Genomic DNA, 24,864 nt, shown 5'->3' with positions numbered 1-24,864 from the left:
AAACTTCCAAATACATCGCTTTGTGAGTACAGACCATATTTGTACTACTGTAAAAGTTTGGTGTCATGGCATGTAATTTTAGTGTGGTCATTTGGAGATACGGACCAGGATCCATTAAACCTTGTACGAAGCTATTCGGAATAACTCTGTAACTCAGCTGCTATTCAGCCAATATCGAAAAAACTGCGGGTGGGCTACTTGGCTGGATATCACGGTTCAAATGACCCCAGGTTGAATCTACTCCGGAGTATCACTTTAAGATGGAACCTAAAAACTCTGAATACCAAATGTGGTAAGTGCAACTCATATGAATGATATATGTAGTGTACCATTGTTTTGACAACAAAGATGGTCAATTGAACAGGGAAATTAGTTTGAATGCAGGGATTAGTTCTTGGGGTGTTGTTAAATGATCCCAGGTACACATGGCTGAATTTGAGATGGTGTTTGCTGTATTCATCAAATTGTGCCCAATAAGTTCAAATATTAAATGGTTAACCTCTCATTACGGGGAGCAGAGAGCGATAGTAACGAATTTGGATGTTTATTACAAAGATGACAGCAATCAACCAAAGAACGGGTGAAATTATTGAAACCCTTTAACCCGTTCTTTACTTTATAGTTTTTATTTAACTTCACACAAAATCAGCAATAAAACTTTAGCTTTACAGGTTTTTTTTGTTTTTTTTATTGAAATGTGATTAAATTGTGTCAAAGATTCCTCACCCTTCAAACCAAGAACGTCTTCATGGACTGTTTCAGATGCAGTGCTGCACTACACCACCAGGTGTCGCTAAATTGCACTTTCTAACAGACTTGGCAGCCAACTTTTCTTATGCTGTGGTGTACTGTTACACACCCAGAAAGGTTAACCTTACAAACTTTGAGGTGCAATGGTGGTAACCAGTTGAATACACCATGTAGCGGCGGCCCTGTTTAGGGTTACTTTTGAATATATGTGTGTGTTAGTTTCTGAGAAAAATCGATTATGTATGGGTAAGAGGCGAGCTGTGTTCAGAATACCACAGGAAAGGTATAGGGGAATATATGTGGACTGAAGGCAGCTGTACAAATGTGCAATATTTTCACAATCAGGTCAAAATTGTCTTGTTTTTAATCATAGGTACACAAATGGACCCATATTACAGCTACAGAAAGTCTGTGTACAGTGAGATGCAGATTGTTAAAACAGGAACAAAAATGTACTCGATCCAGAATACGACACACCGAGGACGACGGGACAAAAAAAAATAAAAAATGGTTTTAAGAGCATGCTTTTTTTGTGAGTGAGCCTGGCCCATTTAGACACGTACAATTAATTTTTCATCTAAAAGCTAGAGACACCTGCTATGTACAGTTTACTGTCTGAAATCCTCTATCAGGAAGTTCAAACGAAACAGAGAACAGGGACATTCAAATCAGTCACGTCTGCACTGTGAAACACGGGCAGTGGTTGTCTCTATTTTTAGCAGCACAGCTGAACAAGTGAAATTCATGATTATGGTCAAAAACGATGTACTTTTATATACAGCACATGTAGCCATAAAGCCTCAGTCCCCCGGTTTGCATTGCAATCTGCTCTGCCATCAAAATGTAAAGTTGTGGCTTTCAAAAGGAGAGATCGCCTGTTTAGTAGTAATATTTGACCTGTATAGTTCGTTCTGTCACTGTGTTACTCTTACTGTTGCTCAGTAATAACCTACACCAGATGATGATTAACACACTCTAATGTAATGCAAGTAATCTGTGATATCATGTACAGAATGATTAAGAAAACTTTGTACACGGACAGAAATCAGCGCGAGTCAGATGTGGAATGAGTTGTATTGTATTCATATGCATTTCTCGGAGTTACAGAGAACAAATGTTTGTTATAAAAACATAAACAGTTGATCTCTCAACAGATGACGACTCTCTACCAATCAACGAGCTCCTCTAGACCATTTAAAAACAAAGTGCCGGCCAGCGCGCAATGATCTGGTGGGTGTGTTCGAATAGAAGACACAGTGTACCGTCTGATAGCTCTATTCATTCGGTGCAGCCGGGCGGTTAAAGGACCAGTCAGCTCAACTCATTCTTTCATTTGTACACCGATAGAGGTCGGTGCACCGTCGTGCCAAAAAGTGAACACAATCAAACGTAATCACGAAGGAGGAACTCGTTTAAGACAAGATTACGGAACAAATAAGCTATAACAAACCCCGTATTACGTGTTCTCATTGTGTTAAACGCGTGACCAAACTACTTCTTTTCTTAACGATTCTGAAGTAGGCTAAATAGAAGTAGGCACTAAAGCCGTTACTCAGTCTTTTAACTTTTTCCTGGTTGAAATACACTCTCTATTTAAGGTGAGATAGTTTAGTTTAAGCAAATTGCCAAAAATATTAGAGCTGCGGATAAAACAATTGCTCGTGTGTTTGTTTTTTTATAGACTTGGCCAGAAGGCCCTGCGGGTCTACTTCTTGAAGCGGACGTGCACAGTCTCTGACTGTCACCAGCTCGTCTCCAACTAGATAATTCGTCTTTGAGTTGAATGAGTGGAGTGGACATGAACTGAAAGACTGAAATTCATAGCAAGTATATTTGGCGTGAGGAAGCCTTTTTGGATATTTTTCAGCTGGAGTCTTGACTAAGATGAAACGATGACTCAACCACAGCTGAATGAGTTCATTCCTCCCCCGGAGTGCCCTGTTTTTGAGCCCAGCTGGGAGGAATTTGCCAACCCTTTTGCGTACATCAACAAAATACGACCGATTGCAGAGAAAACTGGCATCTGCAAGATCCGACCACCGCCGGTGAGCATCTCTTGATTTTAGGCGATTCTTCGAGGTGTTTGCACGGCGTGTTAGCCTCGTCTGTTGCGGAGGATTTAGCAGGCAAAGTTGTGTTTTTAGACAGGTTTCAACATGGCGGATTGCGGCTCCGGGTAGAATAGTGAGCCTGCTTTGAGCTGGAGTGTGGACTGTTTTCAGCTGTAACCGACGTGCCATTCAAGAGGAAACCCGTGTCTTGGTCGAAATTAAAACTCTTAAAATCACTCGGACACATTTTCATTGTTATAGTCCGCAGAAAGAGGGCATTAAAAAAAAAAAAAAAAAAAAAAAAGATTCAAACGTTAAACTTTGCCTGTACGCAAATCCAATGTAAATTGTTTACGTTGGAGCTGAATGAAGTGCTTCCTGGAGTCAGACGCAAGGAAATGGCTCACCAAAATTTGAACTTCTTATTTGACTACCACGTCCACGAAGGCAGTTTAGACGTAAAGCGCAACTTTCTGAGCAGGATTTGACGGATTTAGGCAGAGTTAAGCGGGCCTGTCGGTGGCCTGACACCCAGCGCTGGCTAACGTACGTGCTCGGTGACCAACTGTTTATGGAGAAATGGGTCCTTCAAACAGGCGCTTAATGGACACTGCTTCTCTCTTTGTATCCTGGCTTTATCACGAGTTCACTCCAACTGCGATTATTGGTAGCTTTATCATTTCAACCAAGCGCAGAATAACCTTATATAGTTATAAAAGTAACTCTCGGACAGATTTTTTTTTATATATATATTTTTTTTTTATTAAAAAAAAAAAAGATTATTTCTTTTGTGGTGCTTTGTTTTGTATTTGTCTGCCACAATCCACCCATCCCACTGCCAGAACACACACACACACACACACACACACATTAAATCTCAACGTAGAAAGGAAATGTTCCTAATGCAGAACACAAATTAATCTCACACTGACCCTATTTTTGAGATGTGTGGCGGCCCTTATTCAAGGGTGTGTCCACGCATTAACTTAAATTAGATAAAAGGACAGAGTCCACTGAATTGAATGATCTTCTCATGACGGATGTGTTTTCTGGCAGGTATCCCCTTTGTCATTGTGGTCCCGGGTGGAAGTGGGTTTTGTGACCTGTATGCATTCAGATAACGTGGCACTCGTCTGTGGCAGAACTTAGGAAGCAGTAAAAAAAAAAAAAAAGAAAGCCCACTTTCCCGGTGGGCAGGGGTACAAGGGACTGAATTGTTATCAAAAACCGGCGAGTGGGGTGGCTGCTTTTTGTATTTGCTGGTCCAGTGGCTGAAAAAGCACGGATCATGTAAACAAAAGACAGGAGTGGGGAGGGGGGGTGTTTGAGCAAAGACTGGCCTGCTGACGGGCTGCTCTTCCGGGAATGGAATAGTGATATAAAACATTGGTCAAGTCATCTGCTAATCTTTGTCTCGTTTTTAACTGGTGCGTGTGTCTCTGTCAAGGCATGTCCTGTTCACAAAGCCTTTGCTTGTGTATGTAAATGTCTCTTTATCAGGTTTAAACCCCTTTATTTTGCCTTGCATGACACACCTGGGCTTTTATTTTTGAGTCAGACCTAGATTTAGCTCCAGGTTGCAGTGTGGGCCCAGCAGAGTGAGCCAGTCTGAAATGATTTTGAGCACTTTGTTCATTTAAATTTTTTTCAACATGTTAATTCTTTACATTTATTCTGCATGTTTGAGTGAGAGATGAGGCGCACACCATTTCCACACAGGATCCTGTGTTTGCAGATCTGTTCCTCGCTTCAAAAAGACATTTTTCAAACGGAAATAAACACTGCACCACAACCTGTTTTTGATCAGAGATTTCTGTGTGGTTGGCGTTTCCGGCGGTGTAAGTGGTCACGTGGAGAGCAAAATTGCACATATATTCCTAACTGGTGGCGGTGTCAGACGTGCTTGGAGGGCGGTCAAGCAAGCCCGATGCTTTTCATGCGTTTCCATGTGATTGTTCTCCCTTTGTGCTCCTGCATTTGTCGGCCTAATCCAATCTCTGGTGATAAGTTGATGTGACCAGTATTTTACCTCCTAAGTCGAGGAGGAGGGGGGCAGTGGGTGGTTTTGTCTGGGCCCTGTGGACGTGAATATAACATTTTATTGCGCTTGGATAACTTTAAAAAAGTGTATATTAAAAATCGGACTGCTTTTAAATGGGCTTCTTCGGATCCAGGGCTGTGGGGTAACTTTGAGGCCCTGTTAAATCAGATCGCATTATCAATCGACACGCTGTATTCTGAAAGTTAATATAACACGTCTGTGTTACAGTGTTACGACTCCTAACTAAAATCCTTTTAAAGCTAAATTGAAGCTGTCTCATTGTTGAGATCTACGTCTGATAAGTTTGTCTACTTTCTACAACTTAACAAAAATTAAAAATTCTTCCAGTTCAGCTCATCTAGGCTGGTGTTCATTAATGCTGTCAGGTTTTGTCCTGACAATGTAACCCATCCCGTAAGGATTAATCAATAAATCAGGGTTTTATAATTGATGTAAACAAACACTTAAGTGTGAGACTGTGGAGGACGAGTACGTTTAATGAACAGATTTCACAATATTCTGACATTTTCCCTTGACTCAACATTGAGTAGGTGAAATAATCTGTGTGAGCACCTGTGGGTAAAAGCTCCCAGTTTCCACAGTAAACTTACGGTCTACATGTTCTCCATATTCGCCACGTAAAGTAGCGCCTCTACTCTGCAGTTTATTGTTAGTTATTATTCTTTCTGCTTTACTGTGAAACCTGAAACTCAAAGATAATCTTTAGAGATCACTCTGGTCTTTTCAACTCTTTATGGTGTTTGATTAATTATTTTTTTCAACGGCTCCGTAGCCATTAAAGAAACTACGTAATCGCGACATAACACTATTCAGCATTATTATAACTCTGTGATACTGTGAAAAGCACTTTTTAAAAAAAAAAAATTTTTTTTTTAATCAGACTTGTTTTTTCTCTTTATCCCACCCGATTCTGCGAAACCGAAATTATCGAGATGATTCCTGTAGACTTTGTCACGGTTTTCGTATGACTTGCTTTGTTGTAAAACAGCGTTCGGGTGCATTAAGATCAGACCTGTCAGTCTTTTAAATGGCAATGAGCACATCTGATTTGGTCAGTCGTGCAACACAGTTATAGAATTCTCTGTAACCTCTGGAAGTACGGACATGTTGACTGACTGTTGTTTGATTCCCTTCACGGGTCTTTGTTGACAGTCAGATTCAGCGTAACACCAGTTCAGAGCATGTGTGTATCGTAGCCTGTCGCAGTCTCCTGAACTTTTGTTTTCAGAAGCTTCAGCTTCAAACTTGGTGTCATTTTTCATAACTTGTTTTTATTTCTCTCAGGATTGGCAGCCACCTTTTGCCTGTGATGTGGACAGACTGAAATTCACCCCACGTATACAAAGGCTTAATGAGTTGGAGGTATAGTAGTTTCTTATATCAGTTCAATTCCAGTCGGTGTGGTATTTCAGTGGAAATTCATATTCCGCTAGTCTTCTGTATACATTACTGCTGCCCTGATTATGAGCACATTTCCCCTTTTTTTTTTTTTTTTTTTTTTTTTAATTCAAACTGTTTACAGTTTCTGAACATCTGATAAATGGGCAGAGCAGAATGATTAGAGCATCTACACTCCAAGAGAAACTGTAACTTTCACACTTGAAAACAACCCAAGTTGACGATATAAATACGTTTCTTCTCAACGGTCTTTATCTGGTGATTCTGGTCACATTGGAGGATGTGTAACACATTACGGTAACTAATCTTTGTTTGGTTTCCAGGCTCAGACCAGAGTTAAACTCAACTTCCTGGATCGAATCGCAAAATTCTGGGAGCTCCAAGGATGCACTCTGAAAATCCCTCACGTAGAAAGAAAGATTCTGGATCTATACCAACTGAACAAGGTTTGCAAAGTTCGGGGCAGTCGTTGATAATACAGTATGCTATTATTGTATTCACATCTGAAAACATAAACGCTACCGATGCAGGACAAATGCACCTTCTTCCGTACTGAGTATAAACATTTCTTGTTCTTCAAGTTGGTGAATGAAGAGGGAGGCTTTGACGCGGTATGCAGAGAAAGGCGCTGGACTAAGATATCGGTCAAGATGGGCTTTGCTCCTGGGAAGGCCATTGGCTCTCATCTGCGGGCCCACTATGAGCGGATCCTCTACCCGTATAACCTTTTCCAGACTGGAGCCAACCTGCCCGTACGTTCCCATCCGCAGTTTTCTTTTCACAGCAGCAGAGCAGCAGTTGTCGGTCTTGATAGCTCAGCGGAAGAGTATTGAACCGCTCATCAATGCCCATTTCAACTTGAATTTCCTGATCAAGTAAAAGCAAACTAAAATCATCATTGTTGGAAGGAAATCTTTGGAATTAGTTTTGATTTGGTGTTAATAATCGATGTGGAGCAAACATAAAGAGGAGAGCTATGCCTGTAGTGATCAAAGTTGGTTTAATTTGAGCTGTTTGTGCCGCAGCAGCCGCATCATTGGTACAAACAGGATAGCCGTTCAGCAACATTTTCTCAATGCAACAGTGTTTCCTCTCTTGTTTGAGGCCTTTCATACGGCAGACGACTTTAGAGAAGAATGTGTCGCTTTAAACTGAACTACTTTTTATAATCCCTGAAGCCAAACGTGGCCGCTCTAAATTTACTGAAATTCGAAATCTCCATTTATTTATTTTTATAAGGTTTTTTTTTTTTTTTTTTTTTTTAATATACATTTTTCTTTTCTATTTTTGAAAGCGTTTATGAACACCAAAACATCCAGAGGCTCTTTATTCCACTTTGGTTTGAGCATCCGTCTCATAACACTTCCCTGTTTGTTCAGCAGAAGGCCACCCTGACCAATGACACTAAAGACAAGGAGTACACCCCTCATGATCTGCCACAGCGCCAATCTGTGCAGCCACAGGAGACCTGCACCGTCGCTCGTCGCGCTAAACGAATGAGATCTGAGGTGAGTCTTCGCTCTTTGTTCTGACCGCGTACTGCGAGTCGACGTCAGACGTGTAGAGTTGGTAAAGGTTGGGCCACCATTCGCATGCATAAATTCTCAAAATTTGATTAACTTGTTGGGCTTCTAATGACTCACTCGGACTTGTAAGAAGTCTGTGATTGTCACTCGAGATTGTGAGCAGAGTTCCATTAATTCATCGACTTTGTGGTTCCAAACCGCTTTGGGCTCTGCTGTCAAAGTGACTTTAATGAAGCTTCGTAGTGGGGCAAATCTATTCAAGGATGGAACGATTTCATAATCAAAATGGCAGCTAAAGGGAACTGAAAAAGTCACAACATTATATGAAATGTCAAGAAGAATTACATATAAAAGCACCTCTGCTGGATAGAAATTAATAAAAAAAAAAAAATTTGATTACGCAGAAGCAGCAGGAAAATTCAACCGACACTAGTATTTAAAGAGTATCTTCCATTCCTTTTTGTTCTATCCCTGATATCTCATTCATTACTGAGTGTACAACTCGCTCCGTTTCCATCCGTCTCTCTCTCTCTCTGACTTTCACTAAATCTGCAGAGAGGCTGCTTCAAAATTGAACCTGGAGAAATTTGCGAGAATCGTCCCAATCTGAGGAGAAGAATGGGGACATATGTTCCTAAACCAGAACCTGGTAAGACAAAAAAAAAGAATAAAAGCAATGTTACTGGGCCCTCCTTAAGCCTCCTTTGAATGTTCATCCTCGTCTTTCAGTGCGAATGGCGGTCTTTGAGGTGAAAAAGGAGCCCGTTGATCACATGGATCCAAAAGAATATGAAGAAACCGTATTGAATGAAATAAACAAACCTTCGGTGAATAAAGTAAATGGTTTTATTTTTGTTTATGAAAATAACGGATCACTATGAATAAAGTATTGTTTTCTGTGTGCACTGCTTTGAATGACGAGCTCCAACTGTTATCTCAGGTGGACACGTACATGTGCCTGGTCTGTGGCAGCGGAAGTGCAGAGGAGCGCCTGCTGCTGTGCGACGGTTGTGACGACAGCTACCACATCTTCTGTCTGATCCCGCCGCTCCACGACGTTCCCAAAGGCGACTGGAGATGCCCCAAGTGCCTGGCTCAGGTGAGCGGCTGCACCTCCACCCTCAGGGGGCTGAAGTCTGCTCATAATTGGGAACTGGAGTACGGCTCTGCCCCCCCGCGCCCCCCCCCCCCCCCTTCTCATCTGACACAAACAATGTAACATCTTAATGGTGGTGATCATCCTTTGTTCTGTTTTGTGTTTTTTTTTTTTTTGTTTGTTTGTTTTACAGGAATGTGGCAAACCTGCCGTTGCGTTTGGCTTTGAACAAGCAGGCAGGAGCTACACCCTTCAAGCTTTTGGAGACATGGCCGACTCCTTCAAGTCTGATTATTTCAACATGCCAGTTCATGTGAGTGAGAAGGTCCGGGTCCTGACAGCTGCTGAAGGACTCGATTTGACTTGTTCAAAAACTGCAGGCTCTCCACTCTTTTTCTGTCACACATTCCCTTGTAATTTAGCTTGGACATCTCTTGCAATTTCATACCAGATGTTGATTTTAAAAAGGGGTTTTCCCCTAAGCTGTCATTGTTTGAACTGGGACTCCAAACTTGACATCGGTCAGACTTGCACCACAAAAATAAAAGTTGTAAGTGATGTGTGCACTGCTTGGATTACGCTATCAAGATGCAGAAATAGCCCGTCACATTTATTTTTCCTTTCTCATCAGTCCTCGATTCTGTGTTATTAACTTTATGAAGAGGGAGTCCTCTGTATGTTATCAGTTATTACCTTTTACACAAACTCATTACACTAACCTACACAGATATACTTGCAAGAGATGGGAAGATGTTTGGAGGGGAAAAGTGCTCCTCACGTGCTAAAGCTTTGAGAACTTTGTCCAGCTGACGTGTGTGTTTTGTTCAAACATCTTTTCGGGACAATTCTCTGCACCAGTCATGGTAGACGAGCATCTGTGTTTATATACAGTAAGTTCAGGTTCTTGATTTGAGTTTAATGCCTTTTGTTTTTTTTTTGTTTTTTTTAGATGGTTCCTACTGAACTGGTTGAGAAGGAGTTCTGGCGTCTTGTCAGCACCATCGAGGACGACGTCACTGTGGAGTATGGAGCAGACATCGCCTCAAAGGAGTTTGGGAGTGGTTTCCCTGTGAAGAACGGTCATTTTGAAGTCTCTCCTGGGGATGAGGTACAGTGTTTCCGTCATGGAGGGAGGCGTGTCCTACTTTTCTACTGGCAAAAAAAAAAAAAATTGGTTTTGGCCCTTTTGGAATCACTCACAATAAAATAAACTTGAGGTAAATTATCTATGTAAGTGGTTATATTCAGTGGCAACAGTGTATGTAATTCTGCTTACTTCGTTCACACCGTGTCAGCTCCATGAGCAGAGCCAGTGCTGCTGCAGGGTACTTGCTAGATCCGGATCTAAGTCCGTTCTAACTAGTTTGGTTTCCCACAGCCAGAGAGCCGCCTCGTGAAGTCCCTTCAAACACCTCATCTGACGCATGTTTGACCGTCCCTCTCGTGTATTCTGAGTTTCTGTAGAAGAGCACTGTGCAGGGAGACGGTTCATAACAAGAAATGATAACGGATTACAGAGTTTGCTTTGTTTTCCCAGCAAATGGTGTTTTAATATCATCATTTTAGTGAATACATAATGTTTTAAGCAACAGTTGGGGTTTATGAAACGTTCTCTGCGACGGCAACAGGTGTTTCTAAACACTGACGGGTATTTATTAACACGCTACCCACCAGGATTTACACAATGTTATTGTGAATGCCGCATTAGGCGCTGCTCACGGTCGTGACAGGCAATATAAAAGATTTAAACAGCGGGAGGAACACGGAGCTCGTGTTCCGCCACAGCTGCTTGGCAGCTACTTTGCAGCTAAGTTGTTTTATTTTACTCTTTTGAATGAAACATGGCGGTCACGACATTTCAGTGTGCGTAGCCTGGACTCGATAACCCGTCTTGTCCTGACATTCGTGGTCGGTTGCTCTGGCCAAAGCTTCGGTGGCCTAAACAGAGAGAACTGGTTCTACGTTGGGCTCCCCGTTGACACCTGTCTCTGACCTGCAGCATTACCTGAGCAGCGGCTGGAACTTGAACAACATGCCGGTCCTTGATGCCTCGGTGCTGACTCACATTACAGCCGACATCTGTGGGATGAAGGTTCCCTGGCTTTATGTGGGGATGTGCTTCTCCTCTTTCTGCTGGCATATTGAGGACCACTGGAGCTACTCCATAAACTATCTTCACTGGTAGAGTGCTTTTTGGAAACTTTCTTTGTCAGTAATGGTGATTTTATTTTTTAATATGGAGGTTTTTGTTTGTTTTTGTCACAATTTTGCTGTTTTAGAGACGTTGTGCGCAGGTCTCTCCTATCATTGTTATAAAAGAATTCATTAAAAAAGTGTCATGTTTTCCATCCTCTGAAATACAATTCGAAATGTTTTTTAATCATTGTCTCCCACTCTGCTAAAATGTTTGCTCACATGTGTCACAGGGGTGAGCCGAAGACGTGGTACGGGGCCCCTGGTTATGCCGCAGAGCACCTGGAGTCGGTCATGAAGAAATTGGCCCCGGAGCTGTTTGAGTCCCAGCCAGACCTCCTTCACCAGCTGGTCACCATCATGAATCCCAACACGCTAATGAACAGCGGCGTTCCGGTAACCTGCTCACTGTTGACTCTGTAATCCTGCGCAAATTAAGAAGGAAACGAAGCTGGATTTTGATGATCTTTAAATGAACAGGAACTGCTTGTAATCTTTCTTTCTTTCTTTCTTTCTTTCTTACTAAATCCAGATATATCGCACCAACCAGTGTGCGGGGGAGTTTGTCATCACTTTCCCCAGAGCTTACCACAGTGGATTCAACCAGGGTTTCAACTTTGCTGAAGCGGTTAACTTCTGCACCATGGACTGGGTGAGTGAATGTTGTTAAACAATACCAGGTCATGTTTGTACCTGCGTTGTTCTGCTCAAAAATATTTAGGAGAAACTCAGAAATGTGTTTCACGTCGAGTTTAAAATGAATGAGCAGTACTGAGAAGGATGACAGATTTAAATCTGCTACGTCGGTGTTCTCTGTTCACCTTTTGCACTTAAACTCACCTTCATCGTGTTTTCTGGCAGATGCCCATTGGCCGTAACTGTGTGGACCACTATCGCCAACTGAGCAGATACTGTGTCTTCTCTCATGACGAGATGGTTTGCAACATGGCCCTGAAGACAGACTCCATGGATGTCGACCTGGCTTCAGCAGTGCAGGAGGACATGGCCTCCATGCTCAAAGAGGAGAGAGCGTTGCGAGAAAAGATCAACAGAATGGTGAGCAGCTCTCAGTGTTTTTCTTTTTAATTTATTTTTACTTCAGCATAATGATGAGGCTCCTGGGGTGTAGTTGTTGCAAAGTTAAGTTAACATGTCTTCTGTGGAAACATTGGCATATCCTTGATGTTTAATTCCATCTTTGGTCGAGAAAACCTGTTTAAAACGTAATCATCATCATCATAGAAGATTTAGATTTGCAGACTTTTTACGGTCTGCACAGATGCCACATTTGGCTCTCCCGTCTCCTCTGTGGCTCTAATGACTGAATCCGTGTCTCCAGGGTGTGGTGCAGTCTCGACAAGTTGATTACGAGGTGCTCCCAGATGAGGAGCGGCAGTGCTTCAAGTGTCGGACCACCTGCTACCTGTCTGGCATCACCTGTGTCTGCAGTCCCAACAAGATGGCTTGTTTGTACCACGCCCAGGACCTCTGCTCCTGTCCTCGTAGTAACCTCACACTCCAGTGAGTCCTCAGTAATCCCAACTACTTAACTTACTAGTCTGTGCAATGTTGAATAAACACGTGCTTTTAAGTAATATGATTTAAGCAAATGTGCACTTGAACTGGTGTGAGGAAGAGGAGATTACTTTGACAAAGTCCCCATCGGTATTCACTGCCTTGATTTTCTTCTCAGTTTTAAGTTTTCCCTGGATGAGCTGTACCCCGTGCTGGCATCAGTAAAACTGCGTGCTGAGTCGTATAAAGACTGGGTTTGTAGTGTTCAGGACATCGTGGAGAACAAAGGAACCAAGAAAAGAGGTGTGAAGATACCTATTCAGCACAGTCTTTTAATAAGCTTTACTTCCCCTTCATTTAGGGTTCTATTTAAACATCATCTTAAAGTGAACGCGTTTTTTTTTTTTTTTTGTTTGTTTGTTTTTTTTTCTGGTCAGGTTTGGAAGAGCTTCACAGCCTGGTGGAACAAGCAGAGACGAAGGAGTTCCCTAAAACCAGCCTTCTGGATCAGCTGCGTACCATCACCTCAGAGGCTGATAAAGTTGCCGTGATGGCTCAGCAGCTTCTCAATGGGAAGAGGCAGACGAGGTGCTAAAATGAAAAGATTGTGGATTCTTCTGTATCGCTGTTAATCGTAATCAAACCTCATCCGTAAAGATTTGCTGTGTTGAATGTGTTTGATAGTATTATGTTACGACATAAAAAATGTGATCATTATTCTCAAGCTTTTCAGTGAGTCCATGTCAATTATTCTTTATTCCACTGTATAGAGATATTTTTTTGTAGTACAGTATATTATCGGCAGTCTTTAGTTTTATTTTCCAAACCGTTGACCGTTTAAATCTGTGTTTCAGGTATCGTTCTGGAGGAGGAAAGTCTCAAAACCAGAACGAGTTGACTGTTGAGGAGCTGAGGTCCTTTGTCCAACAGCTGGACAACCTGCCATGTAACATTCGACAGGCTCCTTTACTGAAGGTAAGCATTTATGTATTTATTTATTTATTACTTTATTGATCATGAATGATTTGATGAGCGGTATTAAGATTGTATATATTTTTTTCCTCTTCATCCTCAAACACTTTTGTGTCCTCATCGTCAGTCTAATATAAAAGTATATCTTGGGTCACGCAACATTACATAAGTAGCCTTTCATTTTATGTGAAGTTACACAATGCATTTCATGACCTCCAGGACCTTCTGACCCGGGTGGACGACTTCCAGCAGCGCAGTGAGCGTCTCCTCTCTGACGAGTCGCCCAGCCCGCAGGAGCTTCAGGACCTGCTGGATGTGAGTTTGGGCCTGGACGTGGACCTGCCCCAGCTGCCTCTGCTGAGGGAGAGACTGGAACAGGCTCGATGGCTGGAGGCCGTGCAGCAAGCCAGCAGCAGGCCAGACTGCCTCTGTCTCGACACCATGAGGAGGCTGATCGACCAGGGTGTGGGCCTGGCTCCCCACAGCTCCGTGGAGAAAGCTATGGCCCGTCTGCAGGAGCTGCTGACTGTGTCAGAGCAGTGGGAGGAGAAGGTGCTCAGCCTATTGGAGTCCAGGTGACGAGTCATTTTCTATAGGTTTGATGGGAATGAATGAAAGTATGATGCGCATATCAGTTTTTTTGTTTGTTTGTTTTTTAAATTTTATTTAATCTTCAAATTGTTTGTCGTATTTTGTTTTTAGCTCAATTCTCAAAGTTCTTAAGATATTAATTTATCAGCGAAAAACCAAATCTACGACATCCAGATGGATAAAATGAATTGAATTGAATTGATAACGATCACTTCAGGTGCAGAGGAAAAAAGACCCAGAGTTAACAAATTTGATGCTGAGGCGACCTAAAGATGATCCCAAGGTGGTCCCATTTATCAACTCTGTCATTGCAAATAATTCACAGTCACATGTTGTGTAGTGTGAAAATGGGAGCTCAAACCTCAGAGGGTATAAAGTGAAATGTGCCAAGTCTGCAGAGCAGGATCATGGTGGATAAAGAGGATCACGGTGTTGGCACTGCGCTTAACCCATTAATGAGTGCACAGACACTGCAAATGAGAAGGCTTTCTGTTTTTCTTTGTATAAATCTCGCTGAAATGCAATATTTTCCCTATGGTGGACAACTTTTGGAAAGTCTCGTGCTTACAGTAGTTGCATATAATCTGTCTCCACAGGCCATATCACAGCATAGATACACTGGATGCTGCTCTACAAGAAGTGGAAAACATCCCCGCTTATCTGCCCAACTGTCTGCAGCTGAAGGATGTTGTCAGCAAGGCCAAGAAATGGCTTCATGAAGCCGAAACCCTCCAGGTAAAATATGCCCTCACCTTTTGACTTGTGCAGACACTCGAGTTTAAGCTGAAACTAAAGGCTTTGCTGGTTTGCAGCTGGGGGGACGTATTCCTGTGCTGGACAGCCTCTCTGAGCTGGTTCTCAGAGCAGAGGGCATCCCAGTGAGGCTCGACCCGCTGAGCCGACTCGAGGCCCTCGTCGGTGACGTTCAGAGCTGGAAGGAGAGCGCTGCAAAAACATTCCTACTGAAAAATTCCCCCTTCTCTCTTCTTGAGGTGAATTGAGAAACCGAGTGTGATCAGTTTTCAGCCGTCGTTCTAAGTGTGGCTCTAAATATTCGACGTTGTTTTGTCATCTGGTTTTCAGGTCCTCTGCCCAAGATGTGATGTTGGCTTTGGGCATCAAAAGTCAAGATCTAAGAAAATGAAGGAAGCTCCACAAGTCAATAAAAAATCTTCAACAAAACTGGAGTCTTTGTGTGACGTGGAGAAAGCTCTGTCTGAAAGCAGGGACTCTGCCTCTGCTGTGAGTGTACCTGCATCACGGTTTATTTCCCCCTTTTTATTACACCAAAGGCAGGCGGGAGAATCACTGGTTGAACTTTTACCTGAGAAAAAGTTATTATTCTTAATTTAGAAAAACAAACCTTGCTTTGGAAGCTCTAAGATGACTGAAAGGTCTGTTTGTTTTGATGCTCGCTCAAAGACTCTAAAACTCAACATATGGGCTAGAGTTTGAACTGAGGTGGTTGGATGATGTTTGGTTTTTGTTTTGTGAGAAGGAAATGGTTTAGTGTTAAAGAATAAATCGCCTATGTTATTTTGATTGGTGTACATGTAAAGTTGTAAATGAGATGTGGTGTCAGGTTTATGATCTATAGCCTTTGATTTTCTCTTCTCGCAGATGGCCACTCTTGCTGAGGTCCGACAGAGGGAGTTGGAGATCTTGTTGGCTCTGAGAGCTTCGAATGAGTCCAAGTTTCTGCCTGCTGAAAACTGTTGTGCACTTAGCGTTTGTGTTTGCCAAAAGGCCCCTTCAGGTGTCATGGTGCAGTGCGAGCTCTGTCGAGACCTTTTCCACTGCGGCTGCGTCTCCGCGGCTGAAGACCTCGAGTACGGCCAAGCCTGGCTTTGCCCGTTTTGCCAGCGGACGAGGAAACCTCCTCTGGACAAGGTTCTGCCCTTGTTGGCCTCGCTGCAGAGGATTCGGGTTCGCCTGCCAGAAGGAGACGCCCTGCGCTTCCTCATTGAGAGGACGGTGCGATGGCAGCACAGAGTCCAGCAGGCCTGCGCAGAGGGAGTGCTGGAGAGGGTGTCGGCGATGGTAAGTGGAAAGTTTGTGTCTCCGAATACCTCTTATGATCTGAATGTATACTCGGTTAATGATGCATTTCATTTTGACGCTTCAGGGGAGAGTTGGGTCCAGAACGTCTTCATGTCCGACTCAGGAAATAAATGGATCATCTTTTCATACCAAGCATCAGTCCGTTCCAGTCCAAGGTCAGTTTTGGAAACTCTTTGTAGTCTCCTTTTTTCAGTTGACCTCTGAACTCTCTGACTCCCCGACGCTTGTAACATTTGCAACAGGCCTCGGTCCCGAGCTGGAGGAACTAATGGTGGAGGGATTCCTGCTGCAGGTCACTCTGCCTGAGACCGAGCAGCTGTACAGATACCTGTTGTACAAACTGGTCCCCCTGCCTTCACACAGCTCTCCCTGTGGGAACGACGCAGAAGAGTCTCCGAGTGGGAGTCCCCACCACAAGGTGTGGACCAATACAGTCCATTTCTTTAACTTCATGTATGACTTCAGAAAGTATTTTACATGTAGGCGCGTAATGAAAGTTGCTGAAATAAAAGACTAAATCAAAATGTCATAATTGAGGTAGATCTTAAAAGCAATTTTCAAATCTTAAAATTTTCTGTAGAACGCCGCGTCGAGTCTGAAAAAGGAGGCGCTGAGCAGCCAGAGCAAACGAACCAAGCGGCGCAAGGAAAGCTCAGACTCTCAGCACAGCGAGAAGGCCAAGAAGTCCCGCAAGAAGAAGCCCAAGAAAAGCAGAGAAAGGAGCGAAGAATCGAAGAGGACATGTTCCCCCACACACACAATATCTGACCCGGGTCCGTCGGATTCAGAGGAGGACTACTCGCTGTGTGCTGCGCCTTGGTGCAGAGAACCAGAGGGCGACGAGGTACAGTTGGTCAGCGTTTACATCGCCCCGACCTGCTTTTTAACTGACCCGTGCTCCTATTAACGGTACATTGTATTCTCATCTGTCATTTCAGGTGAACTGGGTCCAGTGTGACGGCAGCTGTAATCAGTGGTTCCACCAGGTGTGTGTGGGACTGTCTGCTGAGCGAGCAGAGAAGGAGGACTATATTTGCATAAGCTGCACACAGCCAGACTATGACAGAGGAGAATGAAGACCAAAAAGTGATGTTGAAGCAGTCTTTTTATTTTTTTGCAAGCCACAGGACTTCAGCGCACACCTGAACTCTGTGTTTCCTGTGGCGTCTCTCCTTCACCCTCTGGCTTGCCCTCAGTGAACATGGTGCTATTTTCCTTCTCCCCCCCCCCCCGGAGTTACTAAAGACTTCTATCACTGTTTTTGTCACTCGGCTGGTTTTCCAGCTAATCAACTAATCCTTTCTGAAACTTTCCAAGACTTTATGCAGATGTGGTTTTAGAAGCAGAAAAAAAAAACAAAAAAAAAAACTAAACGTTAAACCAGCGCAGGGATTTTTCAACCAAAAAATGTCAGTTTGACATTTCAGGACTGTACTTTCTTTGACATGCATCTGAACAATGTGAAACTTACCTTTTTCTTGTAGAGTAAATATTATTTATCTGAGCAATAGCTGAACAGATTAAGTCGTGTTCAGTTTTCACCTGAAGCTATATTTGTGTGTAGAAAAACTTTGATAAGATGCCTTCCTGAAGCAAAAACCCTGAAGAATTCACTTTATGAATCCTATATTACAGTTCAGTCAACATATGTGTGCACTTCAAAACAAACAAAAAAAGATGGATCGATAATCCAAATCGTGCAAAAGTTTGCACCTGATACTTTTGCCCATATTCCTTAACAGTTTGCCGGCTTTGATACAAAGTCAGGTTTCCATTTGGCGCTGTCTGCAGAGGAAGTCCTGGATCCCTTGTTCCCGGCAGTGGATGAGACTCGATTATGTCCACAGAGTGAGAATGAACTGTCCGACATCAAAGGAATGTACGTTTTGTTTTTGGGTGGACTTTCCCTTTATGGTTGAGGTTGAAAATATTGTGTTGGACGTAGATTAAACCAGACTGTGTGATTTATTTGCCACGGGTATATGACCTTTTTCTTGCTCCTTTGGATAAATAATATAATTCATATGTTGCAGTTTGCATTATAAAATAAAATGTTTGTTCCCATATATCTGGACTCTTTTTAATCTTTTCAGAGCGTGAACGATTTAGTTGTAGTTTGCTGTAAGCTAAATTATTTATATTTTTTCCAGCGTGATCAACCAAAAAAAGATCACTCCCTGAACAATGTGTGGAACAGGAACACAGTGTAACTTCTGAGTAATCAAAGGCCTCTATCACATACACTGATCATAATGTTTGTTAAGAATAGTATATGAGAAAGTTACTCTGAGGAAGTTTAGCCATTTAACATACTTATTTTTATGCACATTTACAGTAGCCGAGGTCTCAGTGAAGTCTGTATGCAAATACTGAGAAATGGCAGCTTTCTCACATCGTGGACAGCCACCACCTTCTGCTTTTAAATGTTATCTTCATTTTAGGACGGTTTCAATTTTTAACCAGAACGATATTTTTTTTTTTTTTCTTAGCTGTAGCCACAAGAGAAGAAGTTACCTTAATGTTGAGATATTTCAAAAGGATAAGCCAATTAATTTAATAAAATGAATCCTGACCTCCGCCTGACAGTCTGTACCCGGGGACACATAGTAAATCTCTGATGTCGGGGGCGTGGTCAATACGCCATTTTCCTCCTGTCCTGTTGTTGTTAGCTTGTTAGCTAAACAGGCTAGCCTTCATACATCTTGGTCCGAACTGCATCTGCAGGGGTAAAACAAGTTTCGGCACTATATAAAACTTACAGCTGCTCAGTTGTGGTGTCACCTTTATTCCCGTCATAATGGACGAGGAATATTACAGCGGCGCAGGAGACTGGGAAGGCACGGAGGGTAACATGGTGAGAACTTGTTGCTGTTTAGCAGCTCTGGCCGTTAGCAGGGCAGCATTGGCTTAGCATTAGCTTGTGGAAGTATTGACTTGCTCGGTTAGCCAGCTACAGGCTAACTAACTGCACAGCAGATGGACATTACCTGCTAATTTACCCGTTGTGTTGTACCAATGAACATGTAACTTCTGTGTGTGATTTAAGTAAAATTGGGCTACGTTATTATTTTTAATTTTGTGCTACATAAACTTAGCAAAATAGTCATAAACTTTGACGTTAAAACAAAGCCAATTATTTCATTCTGGGTCGATGACACTTAAAACCACACTATGAATGCACACTGATTTACTGCACAGTAGTTTGCCATTATAGCTTAAATCCCGGAGCACTAACATACACCAATGTAACATCAATCTCTGACCTATCAGACTCTGACTATGTGATCCAAATCATGCAGGGTTTTCATTTAGTGTTCCTGTCGTCAAAATATTCGCTCAAACCTGTATTGTTATAGTTGTTAGCTCGAATGCAGCTCCATATGGTCACAGACTTTAGTGTCTGTCAAAAAAACATGACTTAATAATGTTTAGATATTATAGTGGTGTGTGAGTGTGAGCCTGCTCTAAATGTCCACATTGTTTTTGACCTTAAGAACAGAGCTATCATCATTTTACTGGCTTTAAAATTGGATGAGGTTTCATCACATTTGTGTTTAGGTGCTCATGAGTCCCCCAGGAAAGTCGTGGGAATAGTGGGTCTCAATTGCCAGGTCAGACCATCAGTGTCAATGTGTTTTTCAGGAGGATGGTTATGGCGAAGGAGAAGACGACGGGAAAATCCAGGAGGATTGTCTGAAGAAATTCTCCAGCAGGGATTACATCATGGAGCCTGCAATATTCAACACCCTCAAAATGTAAGCTTCTCGCTCCAAATATGACAGATGCTTGAGTCTGTAATCACACAATCCATCCAACTTGTTAACATGCAAAAGATTTCTTGATACAAACAAGTTAAAGTCAGATGATTTGCATCATCAAACTGCAAAAAACAACAGTGTTTTAAATCATAAAGAGTAAGAGCCACGTTGTTGTTCAATTCAAAATTCAAAAATACTTTATTTATCCCAGAGGGAAATTAAATGTTGATGTAACTCAATTAAATCAAGGAGTTATTATAGATGCTGATGGCTGTGGGCAGGAAAGATTTCCTGTAGCGGTCCATTTTGCATCCAAACTGAAGAAGCCTTTTTGCAGGTATTTCCAAGCAGGTGGCTCTCCAGAACATGTGATCCAGCTCCTCTCTGAAAACTACTCTGCTGTGGCTCAGACAGTTAATCTGCTGGCTGAGTGGCTCATCCAGATGGGTAACAGACTGTTCATTCTGTAATGTTTGTTTTGTTTCTTTTCTTATCCAGCCTGAAGTGTGTGTTCTTATTGATGGTCTGTCATTAATATGCGTATTATTAATGTTGTTTCGGCTGCAGGTGTAGAACCTGCTCAGGTCCAAGAGCGAGTAGAAAATCACCTCAAGAGTCTCCTGATAAAGCACTTTGACCCCCAGAAAGCAGATTCCATCTTCACTGTAGAGGGAGAGGTCAGATATCTGAGCGACCACATTTTAAGCAGGTGAAGCTCTTACGAGAAGCAAAATTAATTGAGCCTGCTCTGTCTTCTAGACTCCTGCTTGGCTCGAGCAAATGATAGCGCACACAACGTGGAGGGATCTGTTCTATAAACTGGCGGAGGCTCATCCCGACTGCCTGATGCTCAACTTCACTGTAAAGGTATCGTCACAGTGCAGCGTGTGGCCCAGAAGTGAAGCACATACTGGAGCGTTTGTTTAGTTTCTATTTTTGTTTTTCCTAAAATGGATAAGAACAATGCATACTTGTGTCAAGTAAATTATATCGGGAGACTTATCAACTACCCATATAACTGTAAAACCTCCTCTGATGTTTATTTTCATTTTATTTCACTTTTTGAGAAATCAAAAACTGTTTATAACTTCAGCAGATTGATTTAGTCAAACTGCAGACGCCTCTTTTCAGTTTTGTGATTTTTCTCGTGTGTGTATTAGCTTATTTCTGACGCCGGTTACCAAGGAGAGATCACGAGCGTGTCGACAGCGTGTCAGCAGCTGGAGGTTTTCTCCCGGGTGTTGAGGACCTCTTTGGCCACGTTGCTGGACGGAGGAGAAGAAAACCTGGAGAAGAACTTGCCAGAATTTGCGGTGAGAGTTTGCTGTGTGTGCAGATTTCCCCGTCTTGTTTTGCCATGACGTGCAGGTGAAACATTAGCAGCTGCAAGTATCTTTGACACGGTGGCCAAAGATATACCGACCAGATGGTTAAAGACGTTTGGTGTTGACAGCTGCATTTCTGCTGGCTCTCCACTGCTCTGCTCCGTCACACACTGACAAAGTATTAGCTTTGGCTGTAGAGTTTGTAAAAGAAAGCTCTTTGTTTGTTCATTCATTCATTCATTCATTCATTTTTATCCAGAAACTCGTCAACAATTTTGATTACCATATTGATTACAGACAATTGAATTTCTCTGCTTTTTTTGGAAAGTATTTTGAAACTCTGGAAAACGCTCATTCTCAAAGTTCTGATCTTTGCTGAGTTGTTCCTTCTTCTCTCCTGCAGAAAATGGTGTGTCACGGAGAGCACACGTACCTCTTTGCCCAGGCGATGATGTCCATCCTCGCTCAGGAGGAGCAGGGCGGTTCGGCTGTTCGCAGGATCAGCCAGGAGGTGCAAAAGTCTGCGCACGAGAGGTAACATCATCTCGTAATTCAGCGACAGTCTTTTAAGGTTTACACGGTTACGTTTTTTTTTTTCTTCTTTTAGGATAGAGCCAAAGAAGTCAGTGTAACTGTAACTGTACAGGGCAACAATTCAGTTGAGTTAAACGAGTGATCTCAGGCTGGAAAACCAGGAATATCCTCAAACTTGTGTAAAAACAAATAAGAATAAAGCAAATGCACATAATGGAGGATGTAAGGTTTATTTGGCTGGGTTTTGTTTGTGTTTAGATAAATAAATAAAAAATGTCAGTATTAACTTTATCGGCATTGTTTATATCTCAGAGGTCACGACGCCAGTCAGATAACCCTCGCGCTCGGTACAGCAGCAGCCTACCCTCGAGCCTGCCAGGCGCTGGGCGCCATGTTGTCCAAAGGAGCCCTGAATCCTGCCGATATCACGGTTTTGTTCAAGATGTTCAGCAGCATGGACCCTCCTCCCGTGGAGCTGGTGAGGACTGTGCTTCTCTCATTCAGTTTATGTCCACTGCGTTTTTTTGCTGAGGTGTCATTAACTGAAATAATCGTGTTTCGTGCCTTCAGATCAGAGTTCCTGCCTTTCTAGACCTGTTCATGCAGTCGCTTTTCAAGCCTGGATCAAAAATCAACCAGGACCATAAACACAAATACATCCACATCTTGGCCTACGCTGCCAGTGTTGTCGAGACATGGAAAAAGGTTGAAATCTGTAAACACTGTGATTGTTAGTGTTGTTTGAATGAAGTTGGCTGGCAGCTGAGTAGCCGGCAGCCGTCCTGTGTACATGTATGACATTTATTTGCTTAATTGTTTTCTCGTGTCCTCTTTTTTTTTTTTCCTTCTCAACTGCGACTTCCAAAATTCCTCCCCAACATGTTATACCTCATTTTCATTCAATCCAAGAACAAGCGAGTAAACATCAATAAAGATGAGCTGAAGTCAACGTCCAAGGCCATAGAGACTGTTCACAACCTCTGCTGCAATGAGAACAAAGGAGCCACAGAGCTGGTGGCTGAACTTGGCACTTTGTACCAATGCATCAGGTGAGAGGACGACCAAGGTCTCCAAAATGTGCATGTTTGTTGGGTTCCTTAGAGCCCTGTGATTATTAAACTAAAAAACTTAGGGTTTTAGATTGTTGCCTCGTGAAAAAGATGCAAAATGTCAACACATTAAATTGTGTGTGATTTTTTTTTTTCTTACATCTGGGTTTTTTTTAAGTAAGTAGCTCGTACAAGTCAGAAGCAAATACAGTAAAAAGCCCCAGAATAAAACCTGTTAAATGTAATGTAATTGGAATAGACTTTTAAGAGTCATCGGATCTGTCTACTTGCAGCGAGTTGTTATGGAAAGATCTATTTTATTGATCAGTTAATCAAAAAATGTTCAGCAGACTAATTGATGGCAGTTTGTGGTAGAAAGGAGCAACTTAGGGGACGAGTATTAAAGCTTGATACAAAGACCTCCTGACTGCTCTGAGTCTGCGGATGCTGTCGCCGTGTGTTTAGGTTTCCAGTCGTAGCCATGGGAGTTTTGAAGTGGGTGGACTGGACAGTGTCAGAGCCGCGTTACTTCCAGCTCCAGACTGACCACACTCCAGTCCATTTAGCTTTACTGGATGAGGTACGGCATTATTATCAGACCCAAAGCTGGGTTTTCGTTCAAGTCGCGAAGAGCGCAGTGAACTTTAAACATGAAGCTCTCCTCCTCACAGATCTGTACGTGCCACCAGCTGCTGCACCCGCAGGTCCTCCAGCTGCTCATCAAGCTCTTTGAGACGGAGCACTCTCAGCTGGACGTCATGGAGCAGGTGGGTGCCTGTGAAAACCGCCATACTCACGTTTCACTTCCCAGCTGAAGTCTCTCAGATAAGGGCATGTTGCTTTCGTTTCAACTCTAGTTGGAGTTAAAGAAGACTCTGCTGGACCGAATGGTTCATCTGCTGAGTCGTGGCTACGTCCTGCCTGTCGTCGGCTACATTCGCAAATGTCTGGAGAAACTCAACACAGATATCTCCCTCATTAGATATTTTGTCACTGAGGTAAGAGCTGCTTTTGGCTTCGAGTAGTCGTGACAGGAAGTACGGGAAGTGAAGTTCTCTCTGGGTTTACATGTACACTTTAGAGTTATTGATATGATATGAATCCAGGAGCGTTTGTGTTTACTTAAAGTGTCGGTAGAGACAAAAAAAAAAGAAATACAATTGGAAGTGGAAACATGACTGGGCAAACGAGTGATAATGTTGCTCAGTGAGTATTAAAAGTGAGTATGAGTGTTTTTATATATCTATATCTATATATATCCTGCTTTCTGTGCCTTTAAACTTTAGAAGACAATAACTTGTGGTCGTGGTCTGACCCGGCATGAAATGCTTCCCTTTAAGGTGCTGGATGTGATCGCGCCTCCCTACACTTCAGACTTTGTTCAGCTCTTTTTGCCCATCCTGGAGAACGACAGCATTGCAGGGACGATCCGCACTGAGGGCGAACATGACCCGGTTGCAGAGTTCATCGGTAAGTGAAGTACCTGTACAGGTGTGCGAGTCTGAATAAAGTCCACGGAGAGTATTAAAGATTTGTCGCCCACAGAAACAGGAAGTGCTCTTTACATTTGAAAATCAGTGCACTTTTGGTCAAGTTTAAACATTTTCCACTGATCTTTGTGAAGCACTAACATGTTGCCGATTGTGTTTCAGCTCATTGCAAGTCGAACTTCATCATGATTAACTGACATGGAAATAACACTGAAAATGGAAGACCCAAAGGAGACCGAGGATCTGTGATCCCGGTGATAAGAGACTCTGCTCGAGACGGACTTTTTGTTGAAATAACTGAAAGGCAACGGCCCCACAGCTGGAGCACGTTAATGAGAAACTGGTTGCTTGAGAGGCCTCTGAAGATGCAGCTAAAAGTTTGTTTTTCTTTTTTTATTCCCCATTGTGTATATTTGATCTTCTATTTCATCTCGTGTCATTTTAAAATAATAAAAGACTGAAATTCACCGTCTCGTGTATGCATCAGTCAGAC

General features: G+C 42.6%; 2 protein-coding genes across 4 annotated transcripts; both read left to right on the top strand.

Annotated features, from left to right (window-relative positions):
* The first annotated feature begins 2,474 nt into the window (after positions 1-2,474).
* Positions 2,475-18,281, top strand: kdm5ba (lysine demethylase 5Ba). 3 transcript variants are annotated; one of them, XM_075460788.1, is made up of 27 exons: positions 2,475-2,795; positions 6,148-6,225; positions 6,585-6,707; positions 6,843-7,013; positions 7,644-7,769; positions 8,343-8,436; positions 8,517-8,623; positions 8,728-8,886; positions 9,077-9,196; positions 9,833-9,991; positions 10,883-11,064; positions 11,310-11,472; positions 11,609-11,728; positions 11,938-12,132; positions 12,416-12,597; positions 12,770-12,894; positions 13,029-13,179; positions 13,446-13,566; positions 13,783-14,138; positions 14,751-14,889; positions 14,967-15,146; positions 15,238-15,396; positions 15,775-16,194; positions 16,280-16,370; positions 16,458-16,633; positions 16,796-17,059; positions 17,154-18,281. In XM_075460788.1, the coding sequence occupies exons 1-27, from the start codon at positions 2,643-2,645 to the stop codon at positions 17,289-17,291; spliced, it is 4,452 nt and encodes a 1,483-aa protein (XP_075316903.1). In that variant the 5' UTR covers positions 2,475-2,642; the 3' UTR covers positions 17,292-18,281. The 3 variants fall into 3 exon arrangements, with proteins under 3 accessions (XP_075316903.1, XP_075316904.1, XP_075316902.1); XM_075460789.1 differs by having other exon boundaries at positions 7,641-7,769; positions 8,517-8,614; XM_075460787.1 differs by having other exon boundaries at positions 7,641-7,769.
* Positions 18,282-18,854: 573 nt separating this feature from the next.
* nelfcd (negative elongation factor complex member C/D) lies at positions 18,855-24,839 on the top strand. The gene is made up of 15 exons (XM_075460783.1): positions 18,855-19,069; positions 19,858-19,970; positions 20,311-20,420; positions 20,541-20,650; positions 20,733-20,840; positions 21,134-21,286; positions 21,702-21,832; positions 22,145-22,310; positions 22,403-22,537; positions 22,742-22,881; positions 23,347-23,461; positions 23,553-23,648; positions 23,739-23,879; positions 24,222-24,351; positions 24,534-24,839. Exons 1-15 carry the CDS (start codon positions 19,013-19,015, stop codon positions 24,566-24,568), a joined length of 1,740 nt encoding a protein of 579 aa, XP_075316898.1. The 5' UTR covers positions 18,855-19,012; the 3' UTR covers positions 24,569-24,839.
* Positions 24,840-24,864: the final 25 nt, after the last annotated feature.

Source organism: Odontesthes bonariensis, chromosome 3, assembly GCF_027942865.1.
Source record: "Odontesthes bonariensis isolate fOdoBon6 chromosome 3, fOdoBon6.hap1, whole genome shotgun sequence".
NCBI classification, from domain to species: Eukaryota; Metazoa; Chordata; class Actinopteri; order Atheriniformes; family Atherinopsidae; genus Odontesthes; species Odontesthes bonariensis.
The sequence above is the reverse complement of the archived record's forward strand: the minus strand, read 5'-3'. Positions and strand labels throughout refer to the sequence as shown.

What these genes read in the sequence shown, in the direction of transcription:
- kdm5ba (XM_075460787.1), top strand. Translation starts at nt 2,643, where the DNA reads ATGACTCAACCACAGCTGAATGAGTTCATTCCTCCCCCGGAGTGCCCT. An exon ending in AAGTCTCTCCTGGGGATGAG is followed by an intron (nt 9,992 to 10,882) that starts GTACAGTGTTTC and finishes TCTGACCTGCAG; the next exon opens with CATTACCTGAGCAGCGGCTG. An exon ending in TCCATAAACTATCTTCACTG is followed by an intron (nt 11,065 to 11,309) that starts GTAGAGTGCTTT and finishes CATGTGTCACAG; the next exon opens with GGGTGAGCCGAAGACGTGGT.
- nelfcd (XM_075460783.1), top strand. Translation starts at nt 19,013, where the DNA reads ATGGACGAGGAATATTACAGCGGCGCAGGAGACTGGGAAGGCACGGAG. An exon ending in TGAGTGGCTCATCCAGATGG is followed by an intron (nt 20,421 to 20,540) that starts GTAACAGACTGT and finishes TTTCGGCTGCAG; the next exon opens with GTGTAGAACCTGCTCAGGTC. An exon ending in TCTTCACTGTAGAGGGAGAG is followed by an intron (nt 20,651 to 20,732) that starts GTCAGATATCTG and finishes TCTGTCTTCTAG; the next exon opens with ACTCCTGCTTGGCTCGAGCA.